This window comes from Nomascus leucogenys, chromosome 17, assembly GCF_006542625.1.
Source record: "Nomascus leucogenys isolate Asia chromosome 17, Asia_NLE_v1, whole genome shotgun sequence".
Lineage (NCBI taxonomy): Eukaryota > Metazoa > Chordata > Mammalia > Primates > Hylobatidae > Nomascus > Nomascus leucogenys.
The window spans coordinates 78,001,347-78,021,614 of NC_044397.1; the positions used below are offsets into that span (position 1 = coordinate 78,001,347).

General features: G+C 55.0%; 4 protein-coding genes and 1 long non-coding RNA gene across 5 annotated transcripts in view; 4 read left to right on the forward strand and 1 right to left on the reverse strand.

Annotated features, from left to right (window-relative positions):
- The first annotated feature begins 1,193 nt into the window (after positions 1 to 1,193).
- On the forward strand, positions 1,194 to 5,384 carry HOXA7 (homeobox A7). Its single transcript, XM_030796322.1, has 4 exons — positions 1,194 to 1,306; positions 1,845 to 2,015; positions 2,372 to 2,959; positions 3,876 to 5,384. The coding sequence occupies exons 3-4, from the start codon at positions 2,581 to 2,583 to the stop codon at positions 4,187 to 4,189; spliced, it is 693 nt and encodes a 230-aa protein (XP_030652182.1). The 5' UTR covers positions 1,194 to 1,306; positions 1,845 to 2,015; positions 2,372 to 2,580; the 3' UTR covers positions 4,190 to 5,384.
- On the reverse strand, positions 3,172 to 19,253 carry LOC105737800. The gene is made up of 3 exons (XR_004026423.1): positions 18,579 to 19,253; positions 7,423 to 7,529; positions 3,172 to 6,814 (listed from the first exon to the last, which is right to left on the reverse strand). It is a non-coding gene; the product is annotated as an uncharacterized LOC105737800 (long non-coding RNA).
- The window catches only part of HOXA3 (homeobox A3), a 46,416-nt gene continuing 32,586 nt past the window's right edge, over positions 6,439 to 20,268 (forward strand). Inside the window, exons 1-2 of the mRNA XM_030796317.1 lie at positions 6,439 to 6,820; positions 18,932 to 19,035. The gene's annotated coding sequence lies outside the window, so the exon portion shown is untranslated. The remainder of the gene's footprint in view (positions 6,821 to 18,931; positions 19,036 to 20,268) is intronic.
- On the forward strand, positions 11,408 to 14,035 carry HOXA6 (homeobox A6). Its single transcript, XM_003270451.3, has 2 exons — positions 11,408 to 11,868; positions 13,243 to 14,035. The coding sequence occupies exons 1-2, from the start codon at positions 11,427 to 11,429 to the stop codon at positions 13,500 to 13,502; spliced, it is 702 nt and encodes a 233-aa protein (XP_003270499.1). The 5' UTR covers positions 11,408 to 11,426; the 3' UTR covers positions 13,503 to 14,035.
- Positions 15,462 to 18,074, forward strand: HOXA5 (homeobox A5). Its single transcript, XM_030796320.1, has 2 exons — positions 15,462 to 16,091; positions 17,051 to 18,074. The coding sequence occupies exons 1-2, from the start codon at positions 15,530 to 15,532 to the stop codon at positions 17,299 to 17,301; spliced, it is 813 nt and encodes a 270-aa protein (XP_030652180.1). The 5' UTR covers positions 15,462 to 15,529; the 3' UTR covers positions 17,302 to 18,074.

A 20,268-nucleotide genomic window follows, 5' to 3' on the forward strand; every position in this document is an offset into this window, starting at 1 on the left:
CTGATTAGAAACCCACCTACATGTGCCTGCTTCAGGCTGAGGGTCAATGAGAATTTCTGTGAAAATTATCTCACATAACCTAGTGCATCTGTGTCTTTTCAGTCAAATAAGTAGAGAACCAATGAATAGAGAACACACAGTTAAAGAAGCCTTATTGAAAGCCTGATTTTATCCGACCTTTTCGTTTTAAATCAGACCACAGAGGGCAAGAGGGGAGAAAGAAACCTGGAAACGAAAGGGAGGTTTTGGTGTCCGCAGGACTCGGCCCAGCTGGCTGACTTGGGTCCATAAAGGCCGAAGCCTTGCGGGCAGTATCCGCATCCTCTTTGGCCGGGGCAGAAAGGCAGTGCGTCCTGCCAGAACCTCCTGGACGCGCGCCGGGCAAAACCGGAGCAGGGATGAGCCTGTGGCGAGGGCACCCGGCCCTCCCTTGGCGAAGTGCGTTCCTTCCCGCGCTCCCCGAAATCGCTCCCCGCTCGGGCTGTTAGATTGGGCAGGTTCTACTTTAAACACCAGCTCTGTGTCGGCCCCTCCAGTCGCTTGAGTCTAGACAGACGGCGGTGGCGGGGGCCTTGGTCTTTTCTCTTTGCGTCTTGCTGTGTGTCACCCCAGGAACAATTTATTGGTCTAAAGCGGTCTAATTCTGCCTCTTTGATCTCCTAGCCTTCTTCTTTGCTTCATCTTCCTTTAACTTTCTTGGGTTTTTATTTCCTTCCAGAAGGCGATGCGACTGGGATTATTTAGGTCTTTTCTTTTTGTCTTACTCCCTCTATTCTCCATCGGAGACAAGGTATCATCTGATCCGCCATAAAGGCATCCCCGGATATTGTCCCTCACTCCACACCCCTACCCCCAGGCTTCCGTGGTCCAGGAAGAGACAGCCCAGGGCCCACCTGCCCCACCAGCCCCCGCCTTCCCACCGAAGTCCCGGTGGTTCACTGCGCAGGAATTGGGGCTCCGTGGCTTCCCGATCTGAACCCTCCCTCCACCTTTTGTACTCCTGGGACCCCCTGAGAGGGTGCGGTAAACGGGGGCGGCCTGGACCCTCTGAAGGTGATGGGAAGTGCTTTGTACACAAGGAACTAAACTCTATAATTTACAGGAGAATTTCCGGGGCAATTCCATTGTGAGGTCGGGTTTATGGTGTGTAATCGAGCTGAGCAGTAAAAGGTGGCCGGGTTTCCAGCGCAGCCGGGCAGTTTATGAGGCGTTTAGGGGAAGGGTTCTCCCCACCATCCTCCGCCGAGCGGTGGGCGGCAGGAGCTTCAGCTGGTCCAACATGGTGCAGGGGTCGGAGGCCTGGAAGGTAGGAATTGGAGGCCTGGATGGGAGGGAGTGAGACCACTGTGCGCTCAGCTCCATGTGAGCTGGTACTTGGATAGGTGAAGCCTCCACAGCTGGGTGGCCTTTAGGGGGTGGTCCCCCTATTTGTTTTCAGTGTCTTCAAAAGAAATGGAAGTCCACAGTGGGTTGCAGTCCTTAGACGCCAGAGCCCCCTCTCCAAATCGGCTCTAAAGCATGTATTGTTCCCAGGCACCCCGGCCTACCCCAGAAACCTTCCAGTGTTGGGAGTGCCTGGAAGGGTGCAGTCCTAAGATTTCTCCAAGCTGGGGGAAACAGCCCTGGCTCCCCATGCGCCAGAGGGGAACCAGAAGTTGTGGCAAGGACAAAGGAATCTTTAGCAATTTATCGGACTGCTGGAGCCAGCCAGGTGCCCAGGAGCGAAGGCACAGAGCCTGCAGCACTAACTACAGCCTCTGGGAGGAGGGAGGGGAACCCCACGTTAATAAATCTGTTGGCAAATGAGTTTCATTAATAGATAAATATTTCACTGCTTCCTTTAGGGCGGATAAACAGTGTGCCTCCGATTAAGGAAAGGAAGCTGGGAGACGTTGACTTTATTCGAACCACATGGTTCCAGTTTGCGGTGGCATTCTCGCTGCAGCTGCAAGAGAGGCTGCGCCTTCCCCGTCTGGATCCGAGTCTAAGTCCGGCCTGTCGCCCACTGGACCTAGGTGAGAGAAGACTTGGGCAGAGTCGATCTGCTCATATCTGAGTCCTGCCCACAAGGTCACCGCGGGGCAGGCTGTTGTGGGGGACAGAGACCCTTCCAGGGGCTGGGCAAGCGGACAGGAGAGTGATGGGGAGGATCCCAGGCTTGGTCCAGGGCTCACTAGCAGGAGTCGGCGGGGGGGTGGGGGGCTGCGCGGGGCCGGGCCGCCCAGCGTCCGCAGACCCCAGTGCGGAGGTTGGCCTCTAGCTGGGCGCTGCCGCGGAGCCTCCAGGTCTTTTTCCGCGGGACGCGCCAGGCCCGCCGGGAGCGGGCGGATTCGTTGGCCGCATATTTGAGCCTCTTCCCCTTCCATTCTAGGCGGCCGCGGGCCCCGCGGAGCGAGACCACCTGTGAGGGCAGCTGAGATTGGCGGAGGCGGTCATGTGGGCGGTCACGTGCTGCGGCGAGCTCCGTCCAAAAGAAAATGGGGTTTGGTGTAAATCTGGGGGTGTAATGTTATCATATATCACGCTACCTCGTAAAACCGACACTGAAAGCTGCCGGACAACAAATCACAGGTCAAAATTATGAGTTCTTCGTATTATGTGAACGCGCTTTTTAGCAAATATACGGCGGGGGCTTCTCTGTTCCAAAATGCCGAGCCGACTTCTTGCTCCTTTGCGCCCAACTCACAGAGAAGCGGCTACGGGGCGAGCGCCGGCGCCTTCGCCTCGACCGTTCCGGGCTTATACAATGTCAACAGCCCCCTTTATCAGAGCCCCTTTGCGTCCGGCTACGGCCTGGGCGCCGACGCCTACGGCAACCTGCCCTGCGCCTCCTACGACCAAAACATCCCCGGGCTCTGCAGTGACCTCGCCAAAGGCGCCTGCGACAAGGCGGACGAGGGCGCGCTGCACGGCCCGGCTGAGGCCAATTTCCGCATCTACCCCTGGATGCGGTCTTCAGGTAGGCGCAGTCGCTAGGCGGGCCGGGCTGGCGGAGCGGGACCGGGAGCGGGGAGCGCGGGGCGCGGGGCCGGAAGAGCGGAGACAGGCTGTTGCCGGTAGCCCCGTGACTCCCGGCGCAGCCTTTCTGGTTTTAATTAGAGCGGAGACGCCATTGCGTGGAGCCCATAGCATTGTATGTAAATGAGGCCCATAAAACTTTTTATGGCCCAATTAATGGGTTCGATCCTCGTAAATTTATTTAACTCCTTTTGCCTTGGAATTTTAACATTAAGTTTGTTCGCTATTCTCTCTTTCTCCCTCCTCTGTCACCCTCCCTCCCTTTCTTCTTCTCTCTCTCCTCCTTTTCCTTGCTGCCTGGCTTTTCTTTCTCAAAAGCTGGGAGAGCCAAGCCCTCCAGGGCCTCTCACCCGACCCTGTGCCAGGGGCCATTTCAAGATGGGGGCGAGGGAATGAGGACAGAGGGTCGGGGTGCCCCAGGAAGGTCCTGGGGATGAGGGCTCAGGCTGCTGGGAAGGATCGCCCACTTGCCTAGCAAGGCAGGGGAATGGCCGGGCTCATCTTTGAATGGCAAAAGTGCAGCGTTTCCCACTTGCTCACACTCTGTATTTACAGTTTTCCTTTGTCAGGGGAAGCAGGACATTGTGGAAGCTTAGCCGGCTGGAAAGGTCGGTTGTAAAGTTGGGATTCTGTGCCTTTGCTCATTACAGAGCTGCCTGCGCGTCTGGCACTGCAGTTGGGGTCTTTCTCTAACACTCCCCCTCTTCCCCTAGCTCTCAGTTCGGGGCCTGGGGCAGAGGGGGATGCTCGCCGGGGACTAGGCCAGGAGGAAGGTGCGGGCTCTGGGACAGCAGCCTAACGAGTGCCCTGTCTACTTGTCTGTCCTTGTGTTCATGTGTCTGCATGTCTGTTCTCAGGACCTGACAGGAAGCGGGGCCGCCAGACCTACACGCGCTACCAGACGCTGGAGCTGGAGAAGGAGTTCCACTTCAACCGCTACCTGACGCGGCGCCGCCGCATTGAAATCGCCCACGCGCTCTGCCTCACCGAGCGCCAGATTAAGATCTGGTTCCAGAACCGCCGCATGAAGTGGAAGAAAGAGCATAAGGACGAAGGTCCGGCTGCTGCCGCAGCTCCTGAGGGCGCCGTGCCCTCTGCCGCCGCCACCGCTGCCGCGGACAAGGCCGAGGAGGAGGACGATGATGAAGAAGAGGAAGACGAGGAGGAATGAGGGGCCGATCCGGGGCCCTCGCTGCACCGGACAGTCGGAAAAGCATCTTTAAGAGACTCACTGGTTTTACTTACAAAAATGGGAAAAATAAAAGAAAATGTAAAAAAACAAAACAAAAAAACCCCCAAAAAAACCCAACCCAGTCCCCAACCTGCACTCTACCCACCCCCATCACCTACTCCAGCTCCCACCTTTTGTGGATTGAGCGGCCGCAGAGACTGGGTTGCCTTGGATTCCCTCTGCCTCCGAGGACCCCAAAAGACACCCGCAACCCCAGGCCAGCCGGCCCTGCTCTGGCGCGGCCAAAATACTACCTAGCACAGGCCTCTGATCGAGGCACCCCCAAACTACCTATGTATCCAGCCCCAGAGGGCCTCCATTCCCAGGAAGTCCCTATGTATCCGAACACTGGCAGACACCCAGCACCACCCTCCCAGACGCGCAAGAAAGTGAATCTCACTACTACCTACTCCCCTAAAACTACCTATTTTGTGCTGGCTGGCTTGCCTGCTACCTAGTGCCGACTGCTCCCAGGCAAGGCCTCTGCTGCTTACAGCCCACAGCTTTTGGGGTCCCTGAGGCTGCCCTGAGAATGTGCTGAATCCAGGATCAGGGTATTGGCATCTATTTAAATTGAAAAATAATATATTTATTCCAAAAAGCATTCTAAGTGCTGCACCCTAGAATCAATCCCTCCTTCTCTGGCTTGGCACCCAAAGCCCAGGCCCATCAACCCCCACTTCTGGAGGGGAATGTTCCTGAGCTAGCTGCAGACCTGTGGGTTAGCTTCTGCTTAGCAGGACTGTGGAGATGCTCCCAGCTTCGCTGTCCTTTCCTCTGGCTCCTGTATCTTACTCTTCAGCTGTGTTAAATATGTACGTCCTGACGTTTCCTATAATAGCAGATACTGTATATTTGAACAAGATTTTTCTTTAATCATTTCTATAGTCTTGGAGTTCATTTGTAAGGCAGTGTCTTGACTTGGAAAGGATGTGTTAATGGGGTGACTTTGTAGCATGGTTTGTTGTCTTGAGCTAACCGTAGTGGTTGGGGAGGTCCAATGCCCTCCGCAATGTCCTTCATCTCCTGTGTTGTCCTGTACCCTCCTCAGCTCCATCCTGGGGTTCAGGGAAGGCACACTTCCCAGCCCAGCTGTGTTTTATGTAACTGAAAATAAAGATGCTTGGTGACAAAGAAAAATGTGGACTGCCTTATCCAGAGAGGACTGGGAAAGGGGAGGTGAGCATGGCTGGAGGGCAAGGGGCAGTGGGGAAGCAAAAGTGGGGTGGCTGTCCTTGTGATGGTCCAAGTGTTGGGTGCCCATGTATTGGTGTCATGTATCTTTTTAATGTATTTTTATGTGTATATTTGTATGAGTATGTGCTTATTTTTCTGTGTATGAATTTCTGTGTGTGTGTTTTTACCTAATTCCACAATTGTGTATATTTTGGTGTCCATAATTGGGTGCATGTGTTTCTGTGTGTCCATAATTGCATGTCATTCTGTGCCCACAATAGAGTGTATGCCCTTCCCTGTGTGCATAATTGTATATGTGCCTTTATCCATGAAGAGACGTTTGTCTGGTTTTTGCGTGTGCACTAACATCTTCTAGATCCCTTGAAAACGGAATCTTTGGTAGATATGTTATATTCTATGAATCTCCCTAAAAACCTCCATCAATTCCAAGAGGAAATTTCAAATCCACCCTTTCCTCTAAGGCTGAGCAGTGGGCTTGGAAAGGGGCATTACCCAGAGGCTGATTCCGGATTTCGCCTGCGCCCTGAACCCAGCCCCAGGCTAGGAAATGGGATTTAAGGTCCCCACCCCGCCTGCAGGCGAGGCGAGGGCTCCCCAGGGTCCGGCACTGCAGTAGGTGGCGCGGGGGAGGGGCTAGGACGGCAGACCCCCGCTGGGCTGCGCAGCTTGGGCAGGGGCTGGGGCATCTGGATGCGGGGAAGGGGCGAGGGGCGAAGGGCGAGGGGTTGTGCGGGCAGCTCAGAGCATCCTGAGTTCCGCTTGCAAGACCTCGTCTCCAGTCTCCTGCCTGGGTTGGGCCCGCTTCTTATGGCTCTTTTAGTAAAACCGGGCCCAAAAGGGTCTGTAAAACCTGAGGCCCGAAGTCGGGGCGGCCTCAGTGGTAAGATGGCGCCGGTGTAAGAGCGGCCTCCTCTCAGTGATGGGGAAAGGGTCATAAATCCGTTGTTGTTTATGAAAATTTACAACTTTGCAATACAACTTTATGAGTTGTTCGGCCCTTCCATTGGCCGCTGTCGGTCATGTGGATGAGAACCGTGAACATGAACTTTTTTATAATTTCCCTTGCGAGAATAGAGCCGCATTCTTTTGCTCCGCTCCGTCCTGCCTGCTTCGGAGCTCTGCCTTCCAGCCCGGCTCGGCTGCGCTTTGTCCGGAGATGGCGAGCGAGGGGAAGCCCCGGCCAGGCCAGGCCTGGCGGCTCCCGCTGGAGATTGGGCGCGCCCCGTTCCCGGCGCCGAGGCGGCAGCTTTGCAACTCGCAACCTGGCTAATTTCCTGCGTCCTCTGGCACCAAGAAAGAGGACAATTCGTCTCTCGGGCTGCCCAAGCGACAGCTGTCAGAGGGGCAGGAGCTTCTGGGAGCCACCGTCTGAAGGTGAGACATGTGGGGAGGAGATAGGAGCAAAGGTGGTGAGGTGACAGCCGGCGGCGGCAGCGGTGGGAGAGGGCACCCAGGGAGGCTTTAAGAGGGGCATACTCCCCCTTACCCATACTCACCCATTCACACTTGCCCCCATCACACACCACAGCCCACACACGTCACACACACAGGCAAACACTCGCGCGCGCACACACACACACCACTCCCTTTCTCTCCCCTCCCTGGCTCGCCTTCGAAGTAAGCGCCCGCCTTCCCTCGGCCCTCAGTGGCACAGCGCCCAGGCACAGGGCAGCATCCTTGGGTCGTCTCTCTCCCCTTTCCTAGCGACCCCGTGAAGCCCAAAAGGAAGTGGCCCGGCACACTGTGTTCCCCGCCAGCCCTTTGGGTTTGGATGTTTATGTTTTCATTCATGGCCCTATTTGGTTTTGTTGCATTCCCCAACAACAGGAGACCGTTCTTGACCTGGGAAGGTGGGAAGAGGTGAGGGCAAAGTGCATTAATCCACAGGCATTTTATTAGCATCAGCACAGCACTTTCTACTCCGTGGGAATTGGTTTCAGAGAGAAAGGTAGAAGGGGGGAAACAGAAAAACTTACTAATTGAGCCAGAGTTCTCCGCTCGTTGTCGGCTTCCCTTCGCCCGGTTTTTCGGTGAGAGAGGTGTCTGAAGCGCTGGGAGGGGGAATAGGTGCGTGGGTGGAATTCTGTGTTGGAGGAGAGGATGGGATTAATTGGGTGTTACTTGGTGGGAAGTTTCGGTGCAGAGGACATAATGATGTTAGCGCCGGTGGCAGGGGCCCGCAGCTAAGGTTGAAGGAAGGACGCAAACCGAGTCTGGGCGATAGGGGGACCCCCCAATCCACCTTGGCGCAATGGACTGGCGACCGCACTCCCCACCTTCCGCGAGCGGGGAGAGGACTGTGGAGCTGCCCGGGAGGAAGCGCAGAGCGTGCTGCTGGCGGTGGCTTTGCGTAGCGCGGTGGCTCGAACTGTATGTAGCTCGGCCTAAGTGCACATCAGACCAGATTTGCCCCGGGAACTCCTCGGACAGCGACAAGAAAAGAGTCCGAGGTTCTTTTTGTTTGTTTTTTGTTTGGGTTGTTGTTTCCCCATCTTACGACAATATCTTGGTATGGATTCGATAAATAGGAAGGGGCTGTGGATGTTTGGGACGTTCGCCCGTGCTCTGTGTGCGCTCGGGGCGGATAAAGCGGCGCATTTGCATCCTAGGGCCGCTGGCTTCCTGACTGCGGCTGCGGCGGGCCGATTATTTATTGCGACCGTGCTGGCGCTCGCTGCTGCCACGCCGTGGCCGTCGCCGGGACCGGCGCCAGCTGCAGCCCGCCTCTTGCAGCCTGGCGCGACTGCTGTACTGGCCCCTCAGAGATTTCCCAGCAAGCAGGGTAGAGGGGGACGAAAGGGGACCTCGGGGGCGATCACCCAGAGCCTATTTGGCCGGGAAATCCCCCCGCCTCGGCTACCCCTGCCCGGAGCTGGACGCCGGTATAGACTCGGGTCCTCCCCCACCCCCACTCCAGCACCATGGAGACTGGTTGCACTGGCCGCCTGGCACGTCATGGCTGCTTCTGTCCAAACTGCGCGTCCCAGGGCGTTCCGGGGGCGCACGCTGGTTCAGGGAACACTCTAGCTTTGGGATTCTGAAATCGGAGAGACTACCTGTAGTCCTGAGGCCTGTAGGCCTGGCTGCTCTGAGGAGGATTGGCTATGGCAAAGAAGGACGGCTTTGGCTCCAGGCGAGGGCCTGTGAAGGGCAGAGGCCGCACCTGTGTGCTTTGGGCTCTGGCCTGGGCTAGCGAGCTGGCTGGACCGAGGTGGCCTTCAAGGTCCCACCCCTACATACTCCCAGACCACCCTCCAGGCTGGTGGAGGTGGAGCTGTTCAATGGGCATCCCAGGGCAGGGGCACACAGTGGGGCCCAGCTCGCCATCCTGCCCCCCTTGGAGAGAAACTGAAAGGTAAGTCGCTTTCTGCGTGGCTTTGGCAGGGAAGAGAGAGAGCCCTGGGGTGGCCATTCTCACCATCGCAGGAGAGGCTCTTTGGAGGGTCTGGGGTGCCTATTCTTGCCGGAATAGCCCTCTCTCTCTCTCTCTCTCTGAGACAGAGAGAGAGAGAGAGAGAGAGTGTGTGTGTGTGTGTGTGTGTGTGTGTGTATCTGGTTGGAGAAATGAATTGGTCAGCTGCCAACATGATATGCACTAGCCTTGGCTAACATGTAAAGATTCCAATGTAATATATATTTTTCCATCTTAGCGCCTATAGAAGCTAGAAATAAAATGTTTTCTGGCTCTTAGCTGAGAAATCAAATTCTCTTGTTAGCTGGAACAATAATTAGATCGAGAATCCTGGTCAAGGCATGACAAATAATAATAATAGTAAATTGACACTGACCCACCACTATGTGGGACATGGGGGAATGAAAAGGAAATCATAAATGTAAAGATTGATTGACATCTCCAAACGGTTATTTTCATCTTAAATAATAACTTGCTTAAAATCACTGTTGTCTGATAATTTTGTTTAAGAAAAAAATAACACAAACATGTTTTTCTTCAAACAGCTATTTTTAAAAGTCCCTTTTAATTTTTTCACTCGAGTTTTCATTTTCACCTATTAAATTCTTTCCCTGAAGTAATGTGTGGGAAATGCCCAATTCTATCATCTCATTCGAGGCCCTGCTTTATATGCAAAGTAAACCCTTTCCAGGACGGATTGACTGGGGAACAGGCATCCGGCTTCCAGGGGTAGCCCCCATTGCCGGGCTAGTAGCACTCGTTTCAGGAGTGCCTCTTGGGCTCTTTGGAGGTCGACCTTAGGCCAGTCCTTTCCCAATTTTTTCCCTTTGTGGGAGGAGAGTTCAGGAAAAAAATTGAAAAGCAAGGAATAGGCTAAGTCATTACTAGATTCCTACTGGAGCACTGCCAATTGCCACCTCTCCACTAAGTCCTGAACCGGGTGAGCCTGCATTGACTAGGGTTTTACAGATCTTGTAAACAGTCTCCAGAAATCCATCCAAATCACGTAAATAGTCTTTCTTCAACCTCCACAGAATTGAGGATTTTAAAGCTAATTCAAGGGCTTTTACAAGCCCAACAAACACAGTTGTAAATGCCACTGGGCTGCTATCACATTTTACAAAACGAGATTGATCCATGTGTTGTAAAAGTAAACTATCTCGAAGGCACACCTCTCAGGCAAGAGTAAGCAGCCCAGGACAGGATTTTAATGTCCTGTCTGGGGACCGCCAGGCCTGGGACAGCAGTGAAAGCAATTCAGGATTTCTGGAGCCGGTGAGACAACTATTCCCGGTTCCGGAGCGACTGAGGGGCGGCAGCCCTCCCTTGCGGTCCCAGGAAGGGCAGTAAAGAGGGCGGCCCCAGGACAGTGCCGGTTGTCGGGCGCCCCGGAAACCGAGCCCATCAATTATCCCGCGGCCTTGGGCCCCGCAGAGCTGCCCTCTGTGCCCAGCTTGGCCAGGGCCCCTGCGTCTTCTGTGCCTGTGGAATGTGGACAGAGAGATTCCACATCTGGATTTTTATCTGCCTCAGCTCTGAGCGGTTCTCGCAGTGGATGCTGAGTCCCCAGGCGCTGGGCAGGGGAGCAGGTCTCTCGGCCGGATTAGGAGCCCAGTCTCACGGCCGCTGCTCTGTCGGTCCTTTCTTGTTGAAACCAGTTGTTTCTGGCCTCTCAATTCCCTTGGTTCAAAGGTGAGATGGGGACGCCCAGCTGGAAGGCGTGCTTTGAGACCAGGCAGGCGCGGGCCATTGAGCCCCTTGGGACTCAAACAGGATGTGTATGTGGGAGGAGGGAATGGGTGGGAAGAACCTACGTTTGGCTGAGTCCTGGTCAGCTGGAGGTGATCCTTCAGCTCTGGGCTGCAAGGCCCAGGCCCCTGGCGCTAGCGGAGAAGGAGAGAATAAGGGAGTTCACCGATTCCTAAGGGGCACGAGTGAAGAGCATAGAGTGAAGGCCTGGTTTCTCATGGCCCTTGCTCCAGCTCAAGAACTCGCACCCACGAATAGGGGAGCGCTAGGGGAGGGGTAACTCGGGGCCATGCCTGGAGTGCAGGCCGGCAGGGAGCAAAGCCACCTTTGTCACTGCCCCTCCTGGCGCAGGACCTTCAGGTTTCCTGTTTGGAGGAGGAGGGGCGGGGAACCCGCAAAATTCAATAAAGCAAAAAGGGGAGGAGGAAGGAGGGGACCTGGCGGGGCCTTTGCCGCGGCCCGAGCGTTAGTGTCCCTACTCTGGCCTGATCTGCTCGCCCCTGAACGGGCCGTGCCCGCCGCTGGCGTTCGGGAAGAGAGCTGGGCCGGCTGGCTGTGCGCGCCCATTAATCTGCCGGGCGGGCGGCGGGCGGGCGGGCTGGGGGCTGTTTGTAACTTTGCTGCCTCGGTCGCCGCGGTCCCCGGGGAGCGGGCTCCGGCGTTCGCTCCCATTGGCCGCCGCCGCGTCAGCTGGTGCGATTTGCTGCTGTCGCTTTTGGCGTTCGGCCATCCAGAAACAAACCAGTTCGATGACTACTAATAGTTATAGCCAGATGTACTAATACACAACAAATCACAGTCCTGCAGAGGGGCGAGCAAATGAGTTCCTATTTTGTGAATCCCACTTTCCCCGGGAGCCTTCCCAGCGGCCAGGACTCCTTCTTGGGCCAGCTGCCCCTCTACCAGGCTGGCTATGACGCGCTGAGGCCCTTCCCGGCCTCGTATGGGGCGTCGAGTCTCCCGGACAAGACGTACACCTCACCTTGTTTCTACCAACAGTCCAACTCGGTCCTGGCCTGCAACCGGGCGTCCTACGAGTACGGGGCCTCGTGTTTTTATTCTGATAAGGACCTCAGTGGCGCCTCGCCCTCGGGCAGTGGCAAGCAGAGGGGCCCCGGGGACTACCTGCACTTTTCTCCCGACCAGCAGTACAAACCCGACAGCAGCAGCGGGCAGGGCAAAGCACTCCATGACGAAGGCGCCGACCGGAAGTACACGAGCCCGGTTTACCCTTGGATGCAGCGGATGAACTCCTGCGCGGGTAAGGCATATCCCAAGACAGTGGAGGGAGAGGGGAAAGGAGGCAGGAAAAGAAAGAAAGAAGGAGGAAACAGAGTAGAAAGAGGAATAGAGAGAAAGAAAGGAGGAAAGAACCAGCAAAGTTTCTTTGGCTTCTTAAAAGAGAAGAAAAAGTCAGTTCTCAATGGGGCAATCAGGCAATGGCAGAGGAAGGGCAAGGCCCCAGTGTCCATGTAAGGTGACACCTTAGGGGAGGATGGGGGCACTGGCACGTATATGAGACCTGTGACAGAGACAGCCTGAAGAGAGAGAGAGACTGGTGGAGAGGGACAGCCTGTCCATGCACCCTGGGTACCCTGCTCAGCTTCCCAAGCCAGAGGGCCTTTTGCATTGCGTCACTGATAAATACCCTTTGCTTCCCCACCCCCTCTCCTTTCTGCCCTTCAGAAACCCGTACAGAGAGGTGGCCATTTGGCCTCTTCCAGTGTCTCCCCAAAGCCTTGGAGGGCCACAGCCCCAGACTCAGGATTTTTTCTCTCTCCTCCCTCATCTCCTCCCCCTTCTACTCAACTGCTCACTCTTAGCCAACTTCTGCCTTCTTCTGAGCCCATGCCTGAGCTTCATACACCTGTCTTGGAGGGACCCCCACCACCCTTGGGGATCTTTGGCACCAGATCAGACAGCCCAACACAATCCTACATTGCCAGAAATCCTAGACTACCTATAGCTCCATCTATTAGCCTCTGGTTTCCAAGGACTCCACAAGGAAACCCAAAGACTCCTAGGAATTCCCTAGGACAGAGCCTAATGCGGATTGTTAAAATTATAATGTTTTCCATTAAAATCCACTTTATCCTTGGGGGAGTTCTGCATTTCTCAGAAGGGTCATATAATTTGGGAGAATGTGTAAAGATTCAAGAGGGCTGATCATTTTTAACTCTTCAAAGAAATGTGTTGAGTTCTGACATGGCTGGTCACAGTAGCATCCTCAGACAGACCACTATGAATTCAGAGTGTGTACACTACTTACACGGTTCCACACCACCCACCCCAGACACACACACACACACACACACTCTGCATTCCCCACAAAAACACGACCTGGGCGTCCCAAATTAAGAATGCTCATTCTGTTATTTTGCTTGTAATGGTTTTCCTATGAGGCAGATTTTTCAAAAACAGTAATGTCCACCCCAAGTTGTTATAGGTGGAAAACATCTCGCTTGGTATGAAATAATCTCCCATTCAGTACGCTTTGGGCCCCAGACATAGTGGGAGAGGCTGGAGTGGAGGCGGGGTGGTTTCCAGTCCGGGTGCCTCTTGTGGGAGGCACTGGGCTGACTGGGTCAACCCTCCAGGCCCTGGCTTACCGGCGCCCGGCCGTTTCTGCTCGCAGGTGCTGTGTACGGGAGCCATGGGCGCCGAGGCCGCCAGACCTACACGCGCTACCAGACACTGGAGCTGGAGAAGGAGTTCCACTTCAACCGCTACCTGACACGGCGCCGCCGCATCGAGATCGCCAACGCGCTCTGCCTCACCGAGCGCCAGATCAAGATCTGGTTCCAGAACCGCCGCATGAAGTGGAAAAAGGAAAACAAGCTCATCAATTCCACGCAGCCCAGCGGGGAGGACTCAGAGGCAAAGGCGGGCGAGTAGACCCCTGGGCAGGGACCAGGCCAGCGCTGCAACCTCCTTCGGCTTTGCCCCCTTGCCCTCGCCTGCTCCCCAACTTTTCTCCCTGCCTGCTCCCATCTGGGGGCTTCCTCAGCTTCAGGGGAGCCCAAAGCTTTGCAAGCGTCTGTGCATTTATTTCTTAAAAAACAAAACAAAACCTCACACACAGCCAATACCAGCGGTGGAGCGGGGCGCACTGCACGCACCCAGTACCTCTCCACAAGGATGCCCAAACTGGCTCTGGAGTTCTGGGGTGCACCCTGAATGCGTCCGGGGCTCCTGTGCTAGTGCCTCTGAGCTCCCCGACCTCGGGACGCGGGGCTGCTGGGGAGGAAAGAGCCCTGGGCCGAGCCCCGTTTCATGTCTGGGCGTCTCTGCCTAGGTCCCTCGCCAGTAAGTCCCGAAGGGCATCATCAAATCATCTCTGGCCAGTGGAAAGAGGGGGTCTAAGAGCTGGAGCCCGGCCTTGTTGCGGCTTCCCAAGCCGCCTCCCAGAACAGGAAGCTCGAGGAACAAAGGGGGCCCCAACAGAGCCCAGTCTCTCGGTCCCGCGTGTGCAACCGTCAGTGGAAGAGAAGCAGACTCAGCCGAGGCGAGTTAACCTGGGCGTGGGTGGAACATTACAGCCCGGGGAGCCCCTGGGCTCCCTCAGGCTCCCGGCTCCGGATTCCCGCTCCCTGCCTCCGATAGCGCCCGCGTCGCCGCCACAGCAGCGTTCAGGACCCAACGAGGGGCCCAGGGCCATGGGAGCCGCCAGAGTCCTGGCTTCCAGACGTGCCAGGGGCGCCTGCAACGCCGGGCCTCCAGCGGGGAGACTCCACTTGCCTCTCAGCTATATTTGTGATTTACTTGAGTCTTTCGGAGCCGTGGAAAATAACTACAGAGATACTAGGCACTGCCACGAAATGCTTCCATTATCGCCCTCATTTTACTCCTGGAGGTCTAAGCAAGACCCCAGTAACCCGCCCCACGGATCCCCAGACCCCAAGCAGCCTCTGTGGCTGCAGGGAGCCTGGGCCCACTCGCTGGGTTCAAGGAGAACCCTCCAACTTGGGGCCCGGCTGGCTCAAGGAACCGGACCCTGTGATGAAGATTTTCCAGGCTGGATACGTAAGCAAATCAAATAGCAAACTAATGACACGAAAACCATATTCACACGAAAGAAAAATCGACTACGGTTATAAAAGTGTATGGAATTTGACCTCGCCTTGGAGAAACACTACACAAAAGCTATCTTTAATAGACGCCTGTCATTTAAGAGCGGCAGGGACACTGTCCCTCATGCGCTCGCAAAAACAGAGCCGTAATTGTAGCTGCTGCTGCTGCGGGCAGGATTTATTTCTCCATTTGGCTAAATGGCTTTCCCCCTTCCCCGAAGGTGATATCTGTATTTTCAAAATTCAGAGCTGCTGGCAGGACGGGCAGTACCGACCCCAACCTCGACACAAAAATAAGAGGGGCTGCAAAACGGGGGAAATAAAGTTGTTGTAAATAAAATGCAAGTCACCACCTCCCCCCAATCCTCTGCATCTTCGCCCGGCGCGCGATCGGCAGCTGACGGCCTAACAATTGGTACATCCTAATGGAACTGCGAGGGAAATGCAATAATTTTGCCATAATGGGCTGTAACCTCAATTCGACCCCGGCCCTTGCAGCCCCCGGTCGGAAGCTGGGCGATGAGTCCTGCCTCCAGCGGGTGGCGCTCGAGTCCGACTGAACGGCGGCAACTGGCGGCGGGCACGCGCCCGGGGCGCGCGCGCCACCCCTCTCGCCTCCACCCAACTCCCCCATTAGTGCACGAGTTTACCTCTAGAGGTCATCAGGCAGGATTTACGACTGGACAACAAAAGCACGTGATTCGAAGTCGTACCCCATATTTGGGTGCCTACGTAGGAGGGAACCAAGTACATGTCCCAGTCATTTCCATAATTCATCATAAATTGTGCAAGGGTGCTATAGACGCACAAACGACCGCGAGCCACAAATCAAGCACACATATCAAAAAACAAATGAGCTCTTATTTTGTAAACTCATTTTGCGGTCGCTATCCAAATGGCCCGGACTACCAGTTGCATAATTATGGAGATCATAGTTCCGTGAGCGAGCAATTCAGGGACTCGGCGAGCATGCACTCCGGCAGGTACGGCTACGGCTACAATGGCATGGATCTCAGCGTCGGCCGCTCGGGCTCCGGCCACTTTGGCTCTGGAGAGCGCGCCCGCAGCTACGCGGCCAGCGCCAGCGCGGCGCCCGCCGAGCCCAGGTACAGCCAGCCGGCCACGTCCACGCACTCGCCTCCGCCCGACCCGCTGCCCTGCTCCGCCGTGGCCCCCTCGCCCGGCAGCGACAGCCACCACGGCGGGAAAAACTCCCTGAGCAACTCCAGCGGCGCCTCGGCCAACGCCGGCAGCACCCACATCAGCAGCAGAGAGGGGGTTGGCACGGCGTCCGGAGCCGAGGAGGACGCCCCTGCCAGCAGCGAGCAGGCGAGTGCGCAGAGCGAGCCGAGCCCGGCGCCGCCCGCCCAACCCCAGATCTACCCTTGGATGCGCAAGCTGCACATAAGTCATGGTAAAGCCAGCCTTTTTCTAAATCCACGCGACCTCGGGGACGCGGCTCTCGGTGCCCCCTCTCTCCTCTGCCGCCCTCTCCCAGTCTCTCTCGGTCTCATTTCTCCCAGCTCTGCGGAGCTCTCCTTGTCATTCTCCCTCCCCTGCCTTCCTCCTTCCTCCTCTTCTTTGCAAGCACCCTGCGCTCACAGATAGTGGGGGAAATGGGCGTTCGCTGGGCCAGTTTAGACGTTGGAATGGGGAGGAAGCAAAACACCCACTGGAACCCTACGCCTTGGAACGCGCTCCCGGGTCAGGCCAGCAAAGCAAGGCGCAGAGAGGTAGAGGATGGCAGTAGCAGCCGTGAATCGGGCTTGTCAGGGCGGATAATTTATGAGGAGGGCTACGCTGGGGAAACAGCGTTACTAATTAGAGCCCCCGAAAAGGGGCTTGGGAGGAAGAATCGAGGCGAGAGCCTGTAGGATTCTGAATTTTGGGGGCAGGAGGGAGAGAGAAGGAAAGGGAAGAAAAAGAAAACAGGCGTCCCAACCCTGCAGGCTGGAAACGGGAGGCGGCTCTCGGGGCTGGAACTTTGAGGGAGGGTGACCCGAAGGCCACTTGGGCGCTCAGGAAAGGGCCTTGCTTCCTGGGTTTCTGTGCGGTGGGCAGCCTGGGAGGGCTGTGCCTCCCGATCGGGGCGCCCGGGGCAGGGCGGAGAGGGCAGGAGAGGGGCTAGGCAAAGCCGGAGTCCTCCGGGACACGGCCCCAGCCTCAGATAGGCAGATTGTTCCCAGGGTCCAAATCGTATTGTTTTCTTTCTAGAAAGGAAGAGGGAAGGAAATTCGGGAGGGGTCTGCGGGCTGGTAGGCAGAACTTGTTGAGCTTTTCGCCTGGGTTCGCTGCTCAGGACCCAAGCTTGTCCCCCTGGCGGACTTTGGAAGACAGGAGTTGGTGGCTAAACCGCTGACTTTTCTATTGCAGACAACATAGGCGGCCCGGAAGGCAAAAGGGCCCGGACGGCCTACACGCGCTATCAGACCCTGGAGCTGGAGAAGGAGTTCCACTTCAACCGTTACCTGACCCGCCGAAGAAGGATTGAAATAGCACATGCTCTTTGCCTCTCCGAGAGACAAATTAAAATCTGGTTCCAAAACCGGAGAATGAAGTGGAAAAAAGACAATAAGCTGAAAAGCATGAGCATGGCCGCGGCAGGAGGGGCCTTCCGTCCCTAAGTATCTGAGCATTTAAAGTACTGAGCAGCATTAGCGGATCCCGCGTAGTGTCAGTACTAAGGTGACTTTCTGAAACTCCCTTGTGTTCCTTCTGTGAAGAAGCCCTGTTCTCGTTGCCCTAATTCATCTTTTAATCATGAGCCTGTTTATTGCCATTATAGCGCCTGTATAAGTAGATCTGCTTTCTGTTCATCTCTTTGTCCTGAATGGCTTTGTCTTGAAAAAAAAAAAAATAGATGTTTTAACTTATTTATATGAAGCAAGCTGTGTTACTTGAAGTAACTATAACAAAAAAAGAAAAGAGAAAAAAACACACAAAAAGTCCCCCTTCAATCTCGTTTAGTGCCAATGTTGTGTGTTGCACTCAAGTTGTTTAACTGTGCATGTGCGTGGAAGTGTTCCTGTCTCAATAGCTCCAAGCTGTTAAAGATATTTTTATTCAAACTACCTATATTCCTTGTGTAATTAATGCAGTTGTAGAGGTAACTTGATGAGACACAACTTGTTCGACGTGTAGTGACTAGTGACTCTGTGATGAAAACTGTGACTCCAAGCGGTGTGTCCCTGCGTGCCTTTGTAGGACCCTTTGCACGAACTCTGGAAGTGGCTCTTATAAGTGCAGCTTCAGTGATGTATGTTTTTGTGAACAAAGTTACAAATATTGTCCAAGTCTGGCTGTTTTAAGCAAACTGTGATCAGTTTTTTTTTTTTGTATTTGTTTTTAAGGAAAAAATACTGACTGGAACAAAAAATAAACTTTCTATTGTAAGTTCTCTTGGTCTGGTTTGTGCCAAATAGTGAGCGGCTCTGTCTGCTTTTCTGTCTGTCCAGTCCTGGAAGCCAATGGGTCTGAGGCTACCTAAGCAGATGACCTGTGCAGGGAGATCTCATGCCAACACTGGCCCATCGCTTCCCTACCTCTGACCCATCACAAAGTTCAGGGCAGAAGGTGGAAAAAGCTGTAGGCTGTTCCAAAGCCCCAGGCCACCCTGCCCATCTCTGAGGAAACCAAGTTAACTTGCTGGGTACAAAAAAGAGAGAGCAAGAAAAAAGGAGAAAAAGCCCAGGGCTTTGTTAGCCGCCCTCAGGCCACACAGATCCTGCCTCTTTCTTAAGGCTGTCCTAGGCCTCCACTTGCTGAAGACGCTGCTCTGTCTGGGTGTGGACCCCAAACCCTCTGCCCTTAACCCATCCCAGCACCCCTTCCCCACTCTTCACCCGGGACCCGGTTGGCTTCTTTTGCTACAATTAATTTGCTACAAATGGAAGGTACTTACCCCATCCTAGCTCGATTGGGAAACTCCTCAGAGCAGCTAAAGCGCAACTAGAGATTTGCACATTTACCGACCGCTTACACTGATGCCGTCTTTCCTTTTAAAAGTTATAAAACAGTAAACTTTATAAGCCCCAGTTCCGGCTATATGACATTTGGGTGCCAAATGAATAGGGTTTTGTCTATGAATTAGATCGTAAAATCATCCATAGCACAGACAGATCGGCTCACTGGCTATAAAATGTCACGTGGGGCCATTAAAGTAAGTTTTATGGTTTTGGGGAGTTGACATCCAACATTATATACCACATAACATATAATCTCACTAACGCTGGACTCCATTTGACTCTTTTGCAGGCTACGTGTGCCGCCTGGCCATTCAAACTGTCAATTTTAGGTCCAGAAGTGTCCAAACCACAAGTTCTCAAAACTCTCTGAAAAATGGCTCCCTCCGAGTTAAGGTAAGCTCGCCTCCTGAGCGCTTTCAAGTTTATTTGTACTTTGGAAACTTTCTTTCTTTCTCTCTCTCTCTCTCTCTCTGGTTCAATAACTCAGGCTGCCTCTAAATTCGAAAAGGCAGAGCAAACTTTTTCTCTGCCCAAAAGAGCAGCGCCAGGAACCAGCTCTGCGGAGGCAGCAGGGTGAGCAGCGCCTGTGGCCGCGCCGCATCCCCAGGCCTAACTTTAATTGCAGCACAACCGCGGATGTTAATGACTTCCGCTGCTCCCGCCGGCGTGCAAAAAGATGATTTTTGTGTGCGAATGGGCCTGTGTGTGGGGACCTGGCAGGGCCGCACCCCCAGTCCCCCGTGCAATTGCTGGGCCGGCCGAGGCCGGCTCTTGGGGGTCGCGGAGCCCTGGGGTGGGGGCTGGGAGACAGTGGGGCGCCGGCCGCGGGCGCCGAGGGCCGCACTGCGCTCAGGGGTTTGAAAGAAAGGCCGGGGCATGGCCGAGGCGGACTCTGGCGGGATTCCTTACGGGGCTGTGGCAATATGTCTTCGCGGGCCGGGGTCATTTGGCACGGCTGAATTGAGGCGGCGGCCTTCGGGGCCGGATTTCAGGCTAGCTCGCGAGAGCGGGAGGGTGGCAGAGGCCGGCGAGGCGGGGGCTGCACCTCCAGGCTGGGCCCCCGGGTTGCAAGGTGGATGCTGGGCTGCTAGCGCCCACTGGACCCTGAGGACCAAGGATCCCCACCCTGGTGTGGGGGGGTGTTCAGCACCCCCTCCCCCGCACCCGGGACCAGGCCCTGAACCCTGTTTGCCTGCATGTTCTTTTTATTTCGGCGGGACTGTTCTCACCCGCTTGTGAGTCTGAAGCAATAAACTTTATGGCCGGATTTAAGTTTAGTCTTTGAATCCCCAGGCTAATTGAAAGGGGTTAAAGCGCTTTCTTTTCTTCCGCTTTGCCTTTCTTCTCCCTCTCTTCTTTCCTTTTCCTCTCCTTCTTTGTAGAATTAAAAACATTTACGCACAGGACCCTCAGAAGGCAACTTAGGCGCCCCCCTGGACAACATTAAGATTGGAGAAATTCACTCCCCCTCAACATACAGGCGAATTCTCTGTTCCAAACTGTGCTCTAAAGTTTTGGGGGAAATTGAGGTGTCTTCAATGCCCAACTTAAAAGTCCCCAGAGCCATTAGGTTGTTTTTCCTGACACATCATAAACGGTAGTTTAGGGAAGAAATTGGTCCTTTGT